Consider the following 21,332-nt stretch of genomic DNA (forward strand, 5'->3'; position numbering starts at 1 on the left):
CACTGAACAACTGCCTTGTTTAGCAAAGGAAATGTTGAGCTCAATTGGTAGTTGAGGACTTAACTGCACTGACTTTTCATTATTAAGGTGAGGAAGTATTTTGCTAACGAAAGTATTAATAATGAAAAGCTAAAAGAGGAACTCTCCCCTGAGTGATTGTCTCATAATCAGCTCACGTGTTAAGATGGGAGGTGGCCTTCTGCCTTGCAGAGGGACCAGCAGCGGATAAGCTGCCTGCGATTCCACCAGTAGATAATCATCATAATCTGCAAGATATTCAGGAATAAATTGGATGATGTAGAAACAGCTCATCCCAGGAGCAACGAGTCCACCTTCACCTGGAAACCTCCCTAGAAAAGAAAGACTTTCATTAGAAAATTAGTAGCTTGATACCTGTGCTTCACTATAAAACTAAGTGATTTGGCTTGATAAATTATCAGTTAGAGCTTGAAAATGTTCCAATTCTGTTCCAACTACCATTTGCCTTATATTTTCCTTTTTTTCCTCTCCCTCTATTTCCTTATCTTCCTTCCTTCCTTCCCTCTCCCTCCCTCTCTTTTCCTCTCCCCTCCTTTACTCTTTTCTTCTTTCTTTCCTTCCTTCATGCCTTACCTACCTATCTACCGACTTACCTACGTAGCTCCTATAAGTCAAGTGGCAGTTGGAACAGAGGTTCATTTCAGGTGGGGAGTGGGAGCAGAATGTCTAAACTTCCAGTCTGCAAGCCAGATGAGTCACGTGCTGGCCATGCCCACTCCCAACTGGCAGTTGGAACAGAGTTCAAGTGAGGAAGGGGAGTAGAATCTCTAACTCCTTAGCAACAGAGTGTGTTAATAATAATAATATAAGAAATACTAATGATCTCATGGTCATTTCAAAAAATCCTTCCTTAGCAAGAACCTATAAGCCAAGAGGAATATATGTGCCAAGTTTCAAGTTTGCAGGCTTTATTGTTCTGGAGATTTCATGATGATGTGTGAGTGGCATTTGGCTTATATATATATATAACAATAGTATATGGATAATTCTCAACTTACAATCATTCATTTAGAAACAGTTCATGTTACAACAGTACTGGAAAAAGTGATTTACTAATGATTTTTCACACCATTGCAGCATCCTCATGGTCACATGATCAAAATTCTGGCACTTGGTCACTGATGTGTTATTTATGATGGTTGCATTCTCCTGGGGTCATGTGACTACGGTTTATAAGCTTCCCAACTGATTCCAATGAGCAAAATCAATAAGGAAGCCACAATCACTTAATAAACGCATTATTCATTTAGCAACTACGGCAAAAAGATAATAAAATGGGGCAAAATTCACAACAAATGCCTTATTTAGCAACAGAAATTCTGGTCTCAATTGTAGTTGTAAGTTGAGGACTGCCTAGATATGTATCTAAATATGTAAGTACTTGTAAGAAACAGAATAAAAATAAACACGATAAAAGTCAGACTTTTATTGTTGGAGAATAACATCATTATAAAAAAAAGGGATTCACAAAATCAGGACTTGTAATCCTATTTCCTAACATCGTATGAAATAAAATTAAAGTCAATCAACCCAGCTCCACACACAAAAGTGGCTGAAAAAGCCAAGTCTTCACAGATTTTATGAAGGCCAGCATGGTTTATCGCCATTAATATAATGCCCTGTAGATTTTGCAATCATATTATGATAAAACCTGATCTGATTTGATTTATTTAATGAGCCATGCTTAAAAATGGCTTGTGAACATGTGTGAATCTGGTAGATGTGTAATGCACACCATCTCTCTCCCATGTGTAAAGGATTTTAGAATTGGCCTTGGAGGAAGTGAGCCATCAAGGGGCAACTGGGAGAAGTGATTACATAGCCCCAAGAAAGAAGAAACCAATCACATGACCAACCCCATTTACGACGATCACAATTTATGTTGGTAAGGTACGAGCTCCTTTAAGGTATGTAATCAGTGAAAGGCTACCAAAATTTTTACTACCACACTGTGGGCATAGCTTATGTAGGACATCCTGCATTTTATTTCAACATCCTTCAGTGCAAATTGGGTGCTCTGGGGTGGAGCTCCATTTTTGCTACCCCACTGTGTTCCCTCCATCCGGGCAGTAGCCCACCCCTGCACGTAATTCAAAGGCTACCTATACTCTATTCCAGGGGTTTCTAACCTTTTCTATACCCCACATCCCTAGAACACTGATCTATTCTTGCACCCCTTAAAAATAATTATATGCATATAATTATACATATACAGTATCAATTTGAAACTCCTGAATCCAAGTGGAATATTAACTTGCACACTCGATTGATGAATCCCTGATCTATTATGTCATCCTAAAATTCCTTGAGTGTTTTCCCAGCCAATGGGTCTAGCTGGTTAAGACAGCAGACTAGAAAGTAGAAGACTATGAGTTCTAGCCCCGCCTTAGGCGTGAAACCTTAAACAGTGATCTTAGGCCAGTCTCTCTCCCTCTCCCACTTACTCTCCCTCCCCTCTTCCTCTCCCTCGCCCCCCAACTCAATTTATAGAATTGCCTTGGGAAAGTAAGAGGAAGAAGATGTGTTGGCTATGTTCGCTGCTTTGGGTTATTTGTAACAATAATAATACAAATAAACAAAAAAGAATCAAACTTCTATAAGGCCTGGGATAAATGGTATCAATGGATATCTAAAATATGAAACAACTAAAAAGCTGTCTGGGTTCAACTCTACCGATATACCTACATAATTACTAAAAAATTAATCCTATCTTATCTTCAACTCTTACATCTTTTACTATTCTTATTTCCTATACTCACCGTTTAACAAGAATGACAAGTCGCTAAAACTCAATGCCTGCTATTGGTGCAGGCAATCCCCTTCCCCTTCCAATTCCTCCTTCCTACCCAATCCCCACTCCTTAAGCAATCTCTAAAAATCACAATCCCTTACTAACCTCTCTCAAGCATAATATATACCAGATGAAAAAATTATGGAATACAGTAAGACTAATTATATTCCAATGTCTTTGAATAGACTTATTAAGTAACGTACGGTATAGATAATAAATTATATATTTGCTCATTGGAATGTAAACCGAGAATGGAACATGAATAGAATTATTGTAACAATATGAATTGCTATATAACAATGTATATATATTAGGGAATATAATGGACTTCTGTAATTTTTACTTTTAAACTCACTATATCTGTACCCTCTTTTCCCCTCCTCCCCCCTCCCTTTGATTTTGTACCCCCCCCTTTCCCCTTCCTTTTTCAATAAATTAATAAATTATATATTTTTAAAAAAAATTATAATAACTCAAATAAATGAATAAAATATATTCATCAGATCTGACTCTGCTTAGTTATTTTGCAAGAATAGTCAGGTGCTGCCACCTGCTGTGGCATTTGAGGCCATTTCCATCCTGTGGAAGCAATCCACGGAAACCAATTTTTGCCACCAAAAGAACAAAAACAAAAACTTTATCGGATTAGAAACTGACATCAAAGCATCAGGCAAGAACTCACCCGTCACCACTGAGAAGGCAGATGTAGCTGGAGGAATAATTCTAACGCTTTGGGATGTGGAGGTCATGTTCTGTAACTCTATTGTCATCTACGAAGAAAGAAAAGAGAACCAATGCAGCCCCAACAGACATTTTATGATCCACAAAGTAGCCCCCAAAAGCATAACAACCACATTCAACCCCAAAAATTGTTAATTTTAAAAAATTGGGGAATAAGGGAAGGCAAAAATAAGTGGGTCTGCAAGCCAAGCACAGCCAGTTTTTATCCTTAAAAATCCCACAATTATTCTCCTGCCCGAAACATTCAGAACATTTTTATCACCATTATTACTGTACACATTTTTCATTGCCTTAGAAACATAGAAGATTGACGGCAGAAAAAGACCTCATGATCCATCTAGTCTGCCCTTATACTATTTTCTGTATTTTATCTTAGGATGGATATATGTTTATCCCAGGCATGTTTAAATTCAGTTACTGTGGATTTATCAACCACGTCTGCTGGAAGTTTGTTCCAAGGATCTACTACTCTTTCAGTAAAATAATATTTTCTCATGTTGCTTTTGATCTTCCCCCCAGCTAACTTCAGATTGTGTCCCTTGTTCTTGTGCTCACTTTCCCATTAAAAACACTTCCCTACTGAACCTTATTGAACCCTTTAACATATTTAAATGTTTTGATCATGTTCCACCTTTCCCTTCTGTCCTCCAGACTATACAGATTGAGTTCATGAAGTCTTTCCTGATACGTTTTATGCTTAAGACCTTCCACCATTCTTGTAGCCCGTCTTTGGACCCGTTCAATTTTGTCAATATCTTTTTGTAGTTGAGGTCTCCAGAACTGAACACAGTATTCCAAATGTGGTCTCAGCAGCGCTCTATATAGCGGGATCATAATCTCCCTCTTCCTGCTTCAAATTTGTAAAGCATTTAAAAGGGCCCTTGATTGCGAAAAGATTGACTGTGATATTAGAATCCGAATCCGAATCGAGCAGTCCCAGAATTCCACAGACTGAGAAATTCTGGGAGTTGAAGTCCACAAGTCTTAAATTTGCCAAAGTTGGAGATCCTATTCTAGCTCCTTCCCCTGCTCAAGCAGGAGAACCCATACCATTTCAGTCCAGTCTCTTCTTAAAAACCTGCTGTGATGAATCCATCCTTGAAGGAGAGAAGAGTTCATAGGTTTGATTTATAGGTAGTCTTTGACTTAAGGCCCTAATTGAGCCTGAGAATTGCAGTTATAAATTGTCATAGACATAAAGCGATCACCATGTGACAAACCCAATTTTACAACTTTTCTTGCAGCTGTCTTTAAACGAGAGCCACAGTCATTAAACGAACCCATTGTTCGTTATGGGGCTGTTTTTTGTCAGAAACCAGAAATAAATGCCCATTTTCAGCAAAAACACAGGCATATGACCACAGGATGCAGCAAATGGCCATAAAGGCAGTCAGATGACTAGGTGGGTAGGTGGCTGTCTGAACTTTTGAACTAAGCACTTTCCGGGGGTCCACCAAAACTTGAACTGATTGCTAAGTGACCAATCATAAGTCGAGGACTCTCTGAATCAAATTAAAAGTAACCCTTTAGTAAGAAATGAATAGAAATTCTCCTGAGTGGCTCTTACCTCATAAACCTGCCCAACTTCATATTCCGCAAACACCACTGCGGGAGGGTTTGATAGAAAGATCGGTACTGACTGGGAATCACTGGAATAAAATAAATAAATAAATAAGACGTGAAGAAAATTATCAGGACTGCTGCATGTCAGTCAGGACTGGTTGGGCTGAATGGGGGGTTACTTCGTTGCATTCTCTTCAGAACTTGCCTTCGGCCCCACAGCTTCTCTAGAAAAATGTCTGCAGGTATTCAATGTGAACAGGAGAAAATGGTTAGGCTTCCCAAGTTTAGTACAGGCAGTCCTTACGACAGTTGGTTTAGTAGCTGTTCAAAGTTACAGTGGCACTGAAAAAAAGTGACTTAGGATCACTTTTCACAGAACCGCTGCAGCACTTCTATGGTCACATGATCAAAACTCAGACACTTGGAAACTGGTTCCTATTTATGATGGTTGCAGGGTTTCAAGGTCTTGTGATCTCCTTTTGCAACCTTTTGGCAAGCAAAAAACACAGTCATAATGGGGTTTTTAGCGTTTTTTAAATTATTAGATTTGTTCTTGCATTGTTCTTGTTATTGTTGTGAGCCGCCCTGAGTCTACGGAGAGGGGCGGCATACAAATCTAATAAATAATAATTAAATAATAATAATAAAGAGGAAGCCAGATTTACTCAACAAGAAAGTTAGTTAGTTAATTACCGTGTTTCCCTGAAAATAAGACAGCGTCTTATATTAATTTTTGCTCCCAAAGATATGCTACGTCTTATTTTCAGGGGATGTCTTATTTTTTTTCAATGAATTGTATCCTGCATCCTGCTGCAGCAAAAACGCATCCAAACACGCAGCCGCATGTTGGGTGCGTGTTGAATGTGTTTTAAATCTGATTGATGCAGCATTTTGGGACGCAATTTATGGACAGCAGTGTTATATATGTTCAGTTCACGAATGCTGTGAAACGAAACGTCTCCTACGTCTTACTTTCGGGGGATGCCTTATATTAGGCCATTCTACGAAACCTCTCCTATGTCTTACTTTCGGGGGTGACTTATTTTCGGGGAAACAGGGTAGTTAGTTAGATAGTCAGTCAGTTAGCTAGTTATTCATTATTTAGAACATTTATATTACTGCTTGCTTACACATAGTGACTCAAGGCTATAAAAAGTCCACAAGAAACATAAAAAAAAGAAAAATAATAAAATAAAATAATCACTGTTAAATTATTAACTTAACAGCTGTGGGAAGAAAAATTGTAAAACAGGGCAAAATTCATTTAAGAACTGTTTTTGTTTGCAAACAGAAATTTGGGGCTCAATTTGTGCTTGTAAACTGAGGACCAGCTGTGAAGCGAACATAGTTATATTGAAATCTCTCAGTGTTTCTCATGCTTAACAACTTTTAAGATGTGTGAGATTCAATTCCCAGGATTTCTCCAGCCGGGACATCATGAAATTGTTGAGGTTCAGAAACACTGCATTCTCAAACATATATTTCAGCCTCACATCCACTCAGTTTCTTCCTGACTCTGCCCCATCATGCTGCTCCAGATAGGCATGGCCTTTTGTTTTAGCCAAATTGAAAGAGATTGTCTTTTGGTGAAGATACAAACCAACCCATGCCATCCTGAAACAGGGGGCAGCGATTCCAATATTTCAGTGGCACCTTGGCTGAAGAATATTATGATTCCGGTATCTGGGAAAGGGGGACCTTTTTTGAATCTAAGCCCTGAAAGGCTGGCGTCTCCTCTATGTTCAGCATCTCCGGGACCGCCTTCTGCCGCACAAATCCCAGCGACTGGTTAGGTCCCATAGAGTTGGCCTTCTCCGGGTCCCGTCGACTAAACAATGTCGTCTGGCAGGACCCAGGGGAAAAGCCTTCTCTGTGGTGGCCCCGACCCTCTGGAACCAGCTTCCCCCGGAGATTAGAACTGCCCCTACCCTCCTTGCCTTCCGTAAACTTCTTAAAACCCACCTTTGCCGCCAGGCATGGGGGAACTGAGGTATTTCCCTGGGCCTATACAGTTTATGCATGGTATGTTTGTATGTATGTATGTTTCTTTTTAAAATGGGGTTTTTAGTGATTTTAATTATTAGATTTGTTATATATTGTATTATTGCTGTTGTGAGCCGCCCTGAGTCTACGGAGATGGGCGGCATACAAATTTAATAAATAATAATAATAATCTTGAATTGATTCATTTTCTAAAAGCAGAAGATGTGCCAACTGGCAATGCTCCCACAGTTGTGCTTCACAATGAGTTTATACCAGCTGGTCTTTGAAGGCAGGGTCTTGCTATCAAAAACAACAACTTTGTGTCAATTTTCCTCTTCCCATTTTTGGAAAAGGTAGGCTGTATTCCCTGAGCAACATAAAGGTTTTTGCATTCAGGTATAGAATGTCTTGAGATATTTAGGAGAGAGAGAAGCACATAAATGTTAAATATCACTGCTACAGCTAAGAAGGACAGTTGTGCAAGATATTTTATAAAGAGCTACCTTTCCGTCACAAACTTTCTTCTTCCTCCTATTATCTGCTCCACCTTCTTTTGAGGCAGGATCAAGGACTTGCCTCCATGGAGTGAATTCGGTGGGAAAAAGCGAGGATTTTTCAGGAAATTGTGGCGCTCTTTCAGTCTCTGAAGATATAGACGGTCTTTGTGCCGGTCAGCTCGGGTCATTTCATCCATCCAGACAGGTTTGCCCAAGGTTTTAGCTTTCTTCTATCAGAGATGAAACAAGAAACATGCTTTCGGATAGACTTTTATATAAGATTCATCCTGTATCACCAAAAACTGATCCCATAAGCTTTGAGATTTTCAAAATCCTAGAACTGAAGGAGCCACTGTTATTTTGCTTAGGGCAAAAATCTTGTCCAGCTTCCGTTTGGTCCAGCAAAGGGGACCCCGACATTTTTCTTGATAATTTATTTATTTTATTATTTATTTATTATTTAGATTTGTATGCCGCCCCTCTCCGCAGACTCGGGGCGGCTCACAACAAGACACAACAAATCGTAACAAATCCAAATAAATTTAAATATTTAAAAAGTTTAAAAAGAATCCCAATATACTAACACACACACACACACACACAAACATACCATGCATAAATTGTACATGCCCGGGGAAGGTGTTTTAGTTTCCCCATGCCTGACGGCAAAGGTGGGTTTTAAGGAGTTTACGGAAGGCAGGGAGAGTAGGGGCAGTTCTACGGTAATCTCTGGGGGGAGTTGGTTCCAGAGAGTCGGGGCCGCCACAGAGAAGGCTCTTCCCCTGGGGCCCGCCAACCGTATCAATATACGGTACTGATCCTTTTTGGACTATAAGATGTCCTAGTGTGTAATACGCACCAAGATTTCAAAGAAGTAAGTAAGAAAAAAAAAGGTTTTGTCCACCCTGGCCCCTAGGAGCACACTGCAAGCCTCCTAAACCTCTGTTTGCCCTGTCTTTTTGCAAAAATGAGCCTATTCTTCACCCAATGTTTTGCAAAAAACAGGGCATGTAGAAGGTTTGGGAAGCCTGCAGAATGTTCCTGAGTGCTGGGGGAAGGCAAAAACGGCCACATTTTTGCAACAAATGTCCTGGGTTTTGCAAGAATGGGGGTGTTTTGGCCTTCCCCCAGCCCCCAAAAGAACTCTGCAGGCCTCCCAAACCTTCTATGCACCCCATTTTGCAAAATACAGGCCCATTTTTCATAAAAATGGGACACAAGGATGGGGTTTCGGCCAAAAATGGCTGTACAGTAGTCCCTCACCTATCGCTGGTGTTACGTTCCAGACCTGGCCGTGATAGGTGAAATCCGCGATGGGGAATTTATCGACTGATAGTACTTATTTATTTATATTGTAATTGTTTGGTAAGTTTTCATTGTTTTAAGTGTTTATAAACCCTTCCCACACAGTATTTATTTTAGATACAGTATTTAAATACAGTATTTACAATTTTAGATTTATTTTTTTTAAAAAAACCTGCCGATCGAGTTCCGTGGGCTGTTTAAATCTGCCGATCGACTTCCTCAGAAACCCGCAATGAAGTGAAGCCGCAGTAGGTGAAGCGCGGTATAGCGAGGGACTACTGTATTCAGTGTATAAGATGCACCAACATTTCCACCCACAAAAACCAAACCCAGAAAATCTGGTTGCCTCTTGAGAAAGCACCTTAATAGATATTGACAGATACCTCAAATCTAAGAAAGATTAACCTGATCACATCATGACACAAGGCTGAGCAGTGGGAACAGATCAGAAAATAATGTAGAAGTGGTAGCAAAATAAAACTAGACTGTACCTTATAGGGCAATACCACAGGTCTGCCTGAAAGGTTAGTATCTGTAGACTCCAGAGTTAAACTGGACAAAGACACATCTGGAAGACTTGCCCATAGCTTCTTGATGCGTGATTTTTCCTTGAATTGAAGAGTTTCTGAGTCAGGAGGTTCATAGTGTTTACAATCCGTTTCTTTCAAATAACCTGGTTCTGAGAGATCTGCACTTAAAGAAAAGTAAAGCTAAAAAGAAACTTAAAAGCAGAACAGTCATCATTCATACATATTTTTTTTTTAAATGGCAATCTCATATACTTTCAGGTGTAATTATAAACTGTACACTGGGTTATAGAAAAAAGTCACATTTGCCTGTCTAGTTACCTTTAGGAGCATGGGTTAGTAGTACCGGATCGGTGATGTAATCGTCAGGACAGATTAAATGATGTTTTTTAAGAAGGGGGCCATCCACACACCATCTGAACGTAGATTTCACTAGACAAATGTATATTTAAGAGAGATAAGTTTTTAAAAATAAACTGTTCCCATTATTTCTTCATACAGGGGGATGGAACATTTTTGAAGGAAAACTGAGTCCAGCACAGCTAATCTTTGACTTCAATTCAATTCAATTTTTTAGATTTGTATGCCGCCCCTCTCCGAAGACTCGGGATGGCTCACAACAATAATAAAACAATATTCCAGCGAAAACAAATCTAATATTAAAAACCACATAAAACCCTATCATATTTAAAAAAGCAAACAACATACACATACCTAAACATAAATATAAAAAAGCCTGGGGGAAATGTGTCTCAACTCCCCCATGCCTGGCGGTATAGATAGGTCTTGAGTAATTTACAAAAGACAAGGAGGGTGGGGGCAGTTCTAATCTCCGGGGAGAAAAGGCTCCTCCCCTGGGGCCCGCCAAACGACTTACAAGCACAATGGGAAACAGAATTTCTGTTGCTGAATAAGACAGGCATTATATAAAAGTTGTGCCGCCTATTTTTCAATCTTTTTTTTTTTGCTATGAATCACTGCAGTTGTTAAATGAATCATGTGGTCGCTAAGCAAACCCAAGTTCTGACATTGATTTTGCCACAAGCTAGCTGGCAGGATCGCAAAGGATGATCACATCATCCACGGATGCTGCAACAATTGTAAACAAATGTTGGCTGCCAAGCACCAAAATTTCGATCATCTGACCATGGCGATGCTGCAATAGTTGTCATGGTTTTTTTAGTATCGTTCTAACTTTCAATAGTTGCCAAAGAATTAGTTGTCAGTCAAGGAGTACTTGTAATCAATTTTCACACACACACACAAAAAAAAATAGCTTTGGGGACAGTTATTTTTCACAGGAATTATCCTGGGCTGAAAAATGGGAGCAGAGATATGAAAATACTTTCCTTTTGTCTCTTCATCATAATTTTAATTTTTCAATAAACCAACCAAGTAGGATTTGTGTGCATTTGAAATGTGGATTTACAAATGGAGGTTACGTATAAACTCAGTTGACAAAAACAGAAATGAGGAGGTGATAAGCCACTCAGTAAATCAAGGGAAATCATCAAAACCATCAAAAAGTGAAAGTTATAATATTTTGGACATGTGATGCAATACCCAGAAAATACGGCATTCTTCACTTAATCCTTCAAGGAAAGATTGAAGGCAAATGAAGTTCAGGCAGAACATCATGGTTTCAAAATCTGAGGGACTAGTTTGGACAAAACTCTGCAGTACTTTTTCATGTGGTTGTTAATAAAAATAGGATCACCAATATAATTGCCAATGTCTGATGACGGATATGGCACAAGAAGAAGAAGTGCCTTATGGAAGCTTCATCACTTGAGACTTTTAAGAAGAGATTAGAGTGTCATTTGTCAGAAATGGTGTAGTGGGGGGCTGGACTAGATGACCTACAAGGTTCCTTTCAACTCTGTTAAACTATTATTCATCCAATACCAACAAGGTCAAATCAAATCTTTACTAATTTCTAGCAAACTGAAGGAAAATTTTCTTTGGTATAAATTACTGTGGTACCTCTACCTAAGAACGCCTCTACTTACGAACTTTTCTAGATAAGAACTGGGTGTTCAGGATTTTTTTGCCTTTTCTCAAGAACCATTTTACACTTACAAACCTGAACCTCCGAAACTATAACCGGAAAAGGCCTCCGTGGGGCTTCTTGAGAAATCTCCTGGGAGGAAACAGGGCCGAAAAAGGCGGGGAGAAGTCTCCATGGGGCCTCTCTAGGAATCTCCTGGGAGGAAACAGGGCCTCCACCCTCCCTATGGTTTTCCCAATCGCACACATTATTTGCTTTTACATTGATTCCTATGGGAAAAATTGCTTCTTCTTACAAACTTTGCTACTTAAGTACCTGGTCACGGAATGAGTTAAGTTTGTAAGTAGAGGTACCACTGTATATTAGAATAGACGCAATCCTCAATTTACAACCATTTGTTTAGTGATCATTTAAAGCAGAGCTCTTCGAGCTTGGCAACCTTAAGGCTTGTAGACTTCAACTCTCAGAATTCTCCAGCCAGCTATCTTAAAGTTGCCAAGTTTGGGGAACTCTTGATTTAAAATTACAACAGCACTAAAAACAATTGGCCATTTTTCACACTTACAACAACCTTTGCAGCACCCCAGCAATTACCTGATCAAAATGCTGATGCTTGGCAACTGGCATGTATTTATGACAGCTGCAGTGCCCATGGAATCATATGATCAGCTTTTGTAACCTTCTGACAAGCGAAGTCAATTGGGAAATCAGATTCACTTAACAACCGTGTTACTAATTTAATAACTGTGGCGATTCCACTTTGGGCTCAATTGTGATCGCAGGTCAAGGATTAATTGTATAAGGGAGCCTAAAAAATGCTCAAATTCCTTTACCTGATGGCATTGCAGCTCGGCGGTAGACTTCTGGAACTTCTAGCTGATACAAGCTCATGATCCTTTCCTCTTCTGCTGTGGCCCGGGCCCTTGCTTGGACAATGTGTTTTTCCAACATTTGTGCCTCCTTTTGTCGCTGATTATACTCTTCATGGAGCTATTATTGTCATGGTTAACATTTAAATATAGATTCAATTTATTTGACATCAAAATACAAATCTTTTACATTATATGCAAAATAGAGGAATTGTGCTAAAGATAGAAATGGACCATTAACTTCTGGTAAAGATTAAGATAACAATTATTGTCATTTTTTTAACTGAGTGGCACATAATAAAAATGAACTTTGTTGCTTTGCTCTCAAAAGAAAAGACTATATCTACCCATAAACATCAATGGCAACCTTCAGTCTTGAAGGACTGTGGTATTGTGCTCTGGAATGAGTTCCTAGAATAGCATTTAGTGTGGCTAAAAAGGCCGATCTGAGTGGCAATCCCTTCCACACTGAGCGCAGATCCATTCTGTTCCCTGCCTGGCCCCCAGATTTCGCTGGTTCCAGGACTGCTTCTTTGCCTCAACCTGTTGAATAAATGCCTCTTCGAAATGGAGAAGGCCATGCTGCATCTTCAGCCTCCAAGCTGAACAATCAGAGGTCAAGGTTTCCCAGCTGTTCATGTCCATTCCCAAGGCCTTTAAATCCCTCTTACAGATATCCTTATATTGCAGCCGTGGTCTCCTTCTGGGGCGCTTTCCCTGCACTAATTCACCATACAGGAGATCTTTCGGAATCTTCCCATCATCCATTCTCACAACATGCCCAATCCAGTGAAGACGTCGCTGTTTCAATGGTGTAAACATGCTAGAAATTACAGCATGTTTCAAGACTGTGCTATTTGGAACTTTGTCATGCCAGGTCCAGGTAATGCCAAGAATACTTTGGAGACAGCACAGTGGCTGTGGGTTTTGCCTACCAAGGACAACTCCATCTGTCCTTCCATTACCCTGGGGGGGGGGAAATCATTGACCCCCTCAGAGAGGGTTCGCAACTTGGGCGTCCTCCTTGATCCACAGCTCACATTAGAGAAACATCTTTCAGCTGTGGCAAGGGGGGCGTTTGCCCAGGTCCGCCTGGTGCACCAGTTGCGGCCCTACTTGGACCGGGAGTCATTGCTCACAGTCACTCATGCCCTCATCACCTCGAGGCTCGACTACTGTAACGCTCTCTACATGGGGCTACCTTTGAAGAGTGTTCGGAAACTTCAGGTTGTGCAGAATGCAGCTGCGAGAGCAATCACGGGCCTTCCTAAATATGCCCATGTCACACCAACACTCCGCAGTCTGCACTGGTTTCCGGTCACAATTCCAAGTGTTGGTTATGACCTATAGAGCCCTTCATGGCATTGGAGCAGAATATCTCCGGGACCGTCTTCTGCCGCACGAATCCCAGCGACCAGTTAGGTCCCACAGAGTTGGTCTTCTCCGGGTCCCATCAACTAAAAAATGTCGTTTGGCGGGACCCAGGGGAAGAGCCTTCTCTGTGGCAGCCCTGACCCTCTGGAATCAACTCCCCACAGATATCAGAGTTGCTCCCACCCTCCTTGCCTTTTGTAAGCTCCTTAAAACCCACCTCTGTCGTCAGGCATGGGGGAATTGAGATATTCCCTTCCCCCTAGGCTTATAAAATTTAGGCATGGTATGTCTGTATGTATGATTGGTTTCTTAAATTGGTTTTTTTTTACATTATTTTTAATATTAGATTTGTACATATTGTCTTTTTACTGTTGTTAGCCACCCTGAGTCTACGGAGAGGGGCGGCCTACAAATCTAATAAATAAATAAATAAATATGGAAGGTATTACACTTTCTTTCTTGTCGTGCACAAAGAGTCCAAGACTTACTGCCATACAAGAGTGTGCTCAGGACACAGGCTCTATAAACCTGGATCTTTGTATGTTCTGTCAGCTTCCTCTTAAGCCACACTGAGTCTAGAAAATGTGGTGGCCGCTTTACAAATAAGTTTATTCAGCGCAGTATCTAGAGACTGTGTGTTGACATTGATTGAGCCAAGATACACAAAAATCATGGATAACCTCCAATTCTTGTGCAAAGATTGTAATATGGGGAGATGAATCCAGGTCCTGACTCATGGCTTGCATTTTTTTTCAGGCTGATCATTAATCTAAAATCTTGGCAGGCCTTGCTAAAACAGTCAGTAAGTCATTGAAGGCCTTCAGCAGAATGAACAATAATAGCAGCATCGTCAGCAAAGAGGAAAACTCATAAGCATTTCAGCTGGACTTCAGACTTATTGTACAATGACAATAAATAAACTAAAATATGTCTATCGGTCTGCTTGTCATCTATATTCTACTGTTCCAAAATGATTCAATTCTGAATAGCAGAACATTCTGCAAGCTTAAATCACCTAATTCTTAAATGTTTTCCTGAACAGAACTAAATGGAAAGTTTACCTTTTGCAATTCTTCCACAAAGTATTCGTGATGGGGATTTTTTCCTCCACGGGATTTGATCATATTATCCACCATGTCTGATGCTATCACCTCTGAAGTATATAAGCTCTTGAAGACTTTAGTTAGCACATGGGAAATGTCCTGAGTGGAAATAGGAGGAGAAATAATTAGAAAGATGTAGAAATATTTGATTTGGTGATCCTACAATAAGAATGACAGCGAATTTCACCTCAATAAAAAGTACAGTTAAGTAACTTCTTGAAAACTGGCATAAAGCAACCTTCATATTGAAAATTACAATGTATGTGTTCAATGTTAAAAATCTTCAGCACGTATTCAAATTAATTACATTGACAATGCAGATAGTTTTCACCTTACAACCAGAATTGAGCCCCAAATTTCTGTTGCTAAGTGAAGCATTTGTTAAATTAATTTTGTCCCATTTTAGGGCCTTTCTTGCCACAGTTGTTAAGTGAATCACCACAATTGTTAAATTAGTAACAAGATTGTTAAATGAATCTGACTTCTCCCATGTCTTTGCTTGTTAGATCGCAAAAGGTGGACCCAGAATCTTGCAACCGTCATATTAATCAGTTGCCAAGAGTTTTAATTTTGATCATGTGACCATGGGGATACTTCAACAGCCGTTAAATGTGAAAAAGAGTTGTAAATTACTTTTTCAGTAGTAACTTTGAACGGTCACTGAATGAACTGTTATAGGTCGAGGACTACCCATATAATGATAATAAGTTGAGCAGCTGAGCTTCTTGCTATCATGTCTAATTACAGATTACAGTGATGTGTTTGAAATTAATAAGACTTTAAAAAAATTCAGTCCAAACTATACAGTTGCTTTCATTCCTTATTACTGAGTTCTGATGATACAATTAGTGTATGTAAGGAAAACCTATGGCAGTTGCATGTCATGATGCTTATGTGATCAACCTGTTTTCACAACCTTTTTGTCACAGTCATTAAGCAAACACGTCCTAAAAAGAACAACCAATTATTACATTACGAATGAAGGCGAATCAATGTGTCCCAAGATAATGTTGCAGGATTGGGTTGGGTTGGTCACTGGGATCAGAGGTTTAGTTTTCTGAGCTTTCGGACTTCTCTCTCACCAAAATCTGAAACATGGTGAGTGAATATGAAACATGGTAAGCATGAGCTCCAGCACAAGTCCAAAATATCAGAGGATTAAAACTCTGGTTCTAGTGACCGACCCATATTGGATCCTACAATTATTACATCGTTACAGAACAAAACGAAACAAAAGTAGCATCATACTGCCCTCAAGCCAAGTGCAAGTTATTCATATGTAAAATGCTAAAGTTACAATGATTCCAATATTTAGAGTCTTCTAGGAGGGTCACCCAGAAAGTAATGCACCACATTTTTTTTCTCAGCCTACAGTAATGGTACGAATGTGAAACTTAGATATACATTATTTTAGAAGTCAGAAGCGTGTGTGTAAATTTTGCATTTTTTCAATAGATAGCATAGCTGCAGCAGTGTTTCAAAATAGCATCTATAAGTGATGTACGTTACAAACAGCGTGTCGTCATTGAATTTCTCACTCCGGAGAAATAAACTGTTGGGAACATTCACAAACACTTGTGTAGAGTTTATGGAGAATCTGCAGTCGACAAAACTATGGTTTGTTGCTGGGCACAGAGGCTGAGGCCATTAGAGGTGATTCACATAGTGCAGAAATGGCTTCGTGACCAGAACTAGGAGTGGTACCGACAGGGCATACATGTCCTTGTGTCTCACTGGAGGAAGCCATAGAATGGGATGGAGATTATGTGGAAAAATAGGGAGTGTAGAAGAAACATCATTGTTTCTTGTGTGTAAGTTTCATTTTGTTCAATAAATAATTGTTGAAGAAAAAAATGTCGTGCATTACTTTCTGGGCGATTCTCGTATATTTGTTAGACTGGGTAAGGTTAGGATCAAGAAACAGCGGCTTTAAATTACAATCATTCAGAACAGAGCTGAAAAGACCTTGGAAATCTTATTCCAGCCCTTTGCTTGGGATGCTGCAAACGTCATAAATTACTGGGTGTCTAAAGTTTGGTCATGTGACCACAGAAAGGCCCTGACCATCAAAACTGAAACCTAACTAGCCCTAACTAAGTCCAGTATAATTTTTAATGGTTGTTAAGCAACCAGTTTTAAGTTCAGGACTCCTCTATGGCCAAAGGTCAATTGAATCAACAGTAAACCTACAATCAGGATTCTTCTATAGTATTTTTTTAAATATTGTGCCTGCTGTGTAGATTCCATTTTTGAGTAAGGACACCAGCGCTAAATCAAAAGAAGTTAATCTTTCTCCACGCAGGTTCCATATTTTGAGTCAATCCTTCATCTCAGCTGATATTTACTCACCTCAACTATTTTCTCTAGTGGGTTAAGTACTGGAAAATTTTAAAAATGGAACAAATACCAAGGCTTCCTCTTCCTGCAGCAACGTAAGCAATCCCATCTGATCATTCCTAATGTTTTGCTTCATTCTTAAACACAAACATTGACACACATACAGGAAATCCTGATCACAAAGCTTCATTCTCCTGCACTTGGGCCAATTTTTGGTGGCTGGTTGTATTTTCGTAAGCTTGCAGGCAGCTCTGGAAACATACTGTTAAAGATAAGGGAGTTTTTCCAGGAAAAAAAAATATTATGGTTGGTCATACAATCAGATGTTCGGATTGAATCTGGCTTTTTTGCCCATGTGTCCTTGGGATAGACAGATGTTGTTTAATAACATTAAAGGCATTGACAAAGGGTTAGGGGTTAGATTTAGGGTGTTTTGCAATTATTGTTATTTTTAAATCATTCTTCATTGTGGTTCTTCGCCCTGTGAAATGAAAGCATTCACAACTTTAACTGAATAAAGGGGTGTGTTTACATCATCGATGAAGGAACCTGTTTATAAAAATCGGTATATCTTAAATACTTCCATCACTTTTTAAAAACATAGATTGAGTTTTGAGGAAATATTTCTCTTCATCGTCCAGATAAGTGGACGATTATAGAAATGTGTTAAATACAATCAAATCATCAATAAAATGGAATAGGGAGGTTCCTCCACGCCCACTTCCCCCTTGTACTGCAGGCGGGCTGAAGAAGCACTCTGCACGTGCCCAGGAATCCTGTGCTACGGACGCCAAAATACCATCTCGGGATCTCTGGACATTGCAGGTGACACTCTGCCCATACTCAGAGGGCAATAGTTTTGTCACCCCAGACCACGTGACAAAGGGGGGAAAAACACCGCCCTGGAAATGAGAAGCGTCTGCAAGGTTACTAAAACCGGAGGGCGCAGCGACAGAAGCGGGAGCGGCTCTTCCTTCACCTGAGTCAGCTCCGAAGCGGGCCTGTGCCTGTACATGGAGGGCTCGGGGCGCGGAGAACCCCTGGTGCGCAGCGCGCCCTTTTCCTCGGCGGGCATCATCTTTTCGCAGCGCCCTTTCTCCTGGTTGCTAAGAGCCAGCTTTTTGAGAAGCAAAAACCGGGCCCTTAGCAACAGCGACTTCCGCTCGTTTCCGGAAGACCCCGCCTCCGAGCTCCAATCTTTTCCAATCCAGCCCGGTTCATCTCGCCGTTTGCCTACCATTCCCAGAGATCATAGCCAGCGCGCTAGGTCTTGTGGGAAATGTAGGCGTATAAATGGTTTTATTTTGCAGATGGGTGGGTGAATAGGATAGGATAGGATAGGATAGGATAGGATAGGATAGGATAGGATAGGATAGGTAGTAGAGTGGAAGAGTACAGTAGAATGAATAGAACAGAATAGAATATTGGGATGGGATGGAAGGATAGGATACAATAGGATAGGATAGAATGGAATATGGAATATAGAATATGGAGTGGAGTGGGATGGGATGGGATAGAGAATAGAATAGAATACTGTAGTTCTTTATTGGCATGATTGAACACTCATATAATTTCTCTCCAATTCATATGAATGTATGTATATACTAGCTATGATATATGACCTATATATCTGTGATATCTATAAAAGAAGGGAGGGAGAGAGGGAGGGAGGAGAGTTGTAGTTATCAGAATGGATGAAACTATTTATTTTATTTATTTATTTGATTTTTATGCCACCCTTCTCTTTAGACTCAGGGCGGCTTACAACATGTTAGCAATAGCACTTTTTTTAACAGAGCCAGCCTATTACCCCCACAATCTGGGTCCTCATTTTACTCACCTCGGAAGGATGGAAGGCTGAGTCAACCTTGAGCCGGTGATGAGATTTGAACCGCTGACCTGCAGATCTAGCAGTCAGCTTTAGTGGCCTGCAGTACAGCACTCTACCTGCTGCGCCACCCCGGCTCTGTTGTATCCTAATGAGCTAATAAATCTGAAATTCAGAATGGCAACTAATAATAAGTAGAATAAATCCCATCAATATTTTATCTGCATTGACAGTTCTAAGATAAATTTGTATGCCCCATCTTAACCTTTGCCCCCCCCCCCGACAAATTCAAACTATCTAAAAATTCTGCATCAGATAGGAACTACTGCAAAGAGAACAACAACAACAGCAACAACAAAAATGACCCTTTCCCCAATGGATTAGAATATCATAGGATAGAATAAGAGTTGGAAGGGACCTTGGAGGTCTTCTAGTCCAACCCCCTGCTTAGGCAGGAAACCTTACACCACGTCAGACAAATGGGTATCCAACATCTTCTTTAAAAACCTCCAGTGTTGGAGCATTCACAACTTCTGGAGGCAAGCTATTCCACTGATTAATTGTTCTTACTGCCAGGAAATTTCTTCTTAGTTCCAGGTTGCTTCTCTCCTTGTTTAGTTTCCATACATTGCTTCTTATTCTACCTTCGGTTAATTTGGAGAATAGTTTGACTCCTTCTTCTTTGTGGCAACCCCTGAGATATTCAAAGACTGCTATCATGTCTCCCCTGGTCCTTTTTTTCCATTAAATTAGACATGCCCAATTCCTGCAACTATTCTTCACGTGTTTTAGCCTCTAGTCCCCTAATCATCTTTGTTACTCTTCTCTACACTTTTTCTAGAGTCTCAACATCCTTTTTGCATCGTGGCAACCAACCAAACCCTTTTTGCATCGTGGCACTTTATAAGGCTTACCAAGGCCTTATAAAGTGGTATTAACATGTTATGGGATCTTGATTCTCTCCCTCTGTTAATGCAGTATAGCAGTGTTTCCCAACCTTGGCAACTTGAAGATATTTGGACTTCAACTCCCAGAATTCTGGGAGTTGAAGTCTAGATATCTTCAAGTTGCCAAGGTTGGGAAACACTGCAGTATAGAACTGTTTGTTTGTTTGTGTAATAAATATCAGGGAAGGGATAGAAGAAGAGATATGAGAATAGAATACATCAATGAAGAGTAGAGGAAAGGATATATGGATGGGAGAAAAGATATATAAAATATAGGAGAGACAATTGGACAGGGGACGGAAGGCACACTAGTGCACTTATGCTCGCCCCTTACTGACCTCTAAGGAATCTGGAGAGGTCAACCATGGGAAGTCTAAGGGAAAAATGTTGGGGGTTTGGGGGTTGACACCACAGAGTCTGGTAATGAGTTCCATGCTTCAACAACTCGATTGCTGAAGTCATATTTTTTACAGTCAAGTTTGGAGCGGTTGATATTAAGTTTGAACCTGTTACGTGCTCTTGTGTTATTGGGGTTGAAACTGAAACAGTGTTGGTTCATATTTAAATGGTTATCCACTAGACCTCCAAGGTCCCATCCAACTCTGTTATTGTTATAGTTATTGTTGTCTTCTTGTTGTTGTTGTTATTATTATCATCATCATCATCATCTATGGTCATAAGTCAATGCAGTCATTAAGTGAGTCACCCTGTGATTGGAACTGATTTTATGACTTTCTCTCTCCCCCACCCCCCCACTCCCAACAAGTTATTAAATAACTGCTGCAGTCAATAAGCAAATGAACTTTCTACAATGGGCACTTTTTGCCAGAAATTAGAAATAACTGTGGGAAACCAGCAAAACAATTTGCAAATTGCAATAATGTGACCACAAGACACTACAAGCATCCATAAAGAAGCTGAGCCAGTTGTCAAACCTCCAAACTGCAATCAAATGACCATGGTGCGTGGGCGTGTTTGTGGTCACTTTGAAAGCAGATTGTAAATTAAGGGGGGCATTCATCATAACTTTGATCACTAAGTGACCAGTGGTATGTCAAGGACCACCTGTACTTCAGAAGCTTTTATGTCTGGGCTGTAGATTCGAAATGGAATGGAGCACTGTAAGTAAGCCACTATTTATGTCTACAACTGAGCCCAAAATTTATTTTACAATGTAAGATAGCTGTTAGCCTGTTTCCCCGAAAATAAGATGTACCCTGAAAGTAAGGCATCAGAGGTTTTGCAGAATTTGCTAATATAAGGCACCCCCCGAAAATAAAGCGCAGTCAAGTTTACATACGGTACGGTGGAAAAACATACAGTACCATTCAAAGCTGTTCATAGCGGTACCGTAATAATGTGGCGTCCCATGCTGGCCCCTTCCATCACTTTGTACCGTCCAGTACAGCAGACACAGTCT

At 40.1% G+C, this 21,332-nt stretch overlaps 1 protein-coding gene across 1 annotated transcript in view; it reads right to left on the reverse strand.

Annotated features, from left to right (window-relative positions):
• The window catches only part of DLEC1 (DLEC1 cilia and flagella associated protein), a 79,692-nt gene extending 61,449 nt beyond the window's left edge, over positions 1-18,243 (reverse strand). The window contains exons 1-9 of the mRNA XM_070729882.1: positions 18,117-18,243; positions 14,759-14,899; positions 12,288-12,444; positions 9,768-9,878; positions 9,411-9,607; positions 7,621-7,844; positions 5,139-5,220; positions 3,513-3,600; positions 177-350 (exon numbers count right to left, since the gene is read on the reverse strand). Coding sequence (XP_070585983.1) covers positions 177-350; positions 3,513-3,600; positions 5,139-5,220; positions 7,621-7,844; positions 9,411-9,607; positions 9,768-9,878; positions 12,288-12,444; positions 14,759-14,899; positions 18,117-18,215 — 1,273 coding nt within the window. The 5' untranslated portion in view covers positions 18,216-18,243. The remainder of the gene's footprint in view (positions 1-176; positions 351-3,512; positions 3,601-5,138; positions 5,221-7,620; positions 7,845-9,410; positions 9,608-9,767; positions 9,879-12,287; positions 12,445-14,758; positions 14,900-18,116) is intronic.
• Between the last annotated feature and the right edge of the window lie 3,089 nt (positions 18,244-21,332).

The sequence above is a fragment of the Erythrolamprus reginae genome, chromosome Z (assembly GCF_031021105.1).
Source record: "Erythrolamprus reginae isolate rEryReg1 chromosome Z, rEryReg1.hap1, whole genome shotgun sequence".
NCBI classification, from domain to species: Eukaryota; Metazoa; Chordata; class Lepidosauria; order Squamata; family Dipsadidae; genus Erythrolamprus; species Erythrolamprus reginae.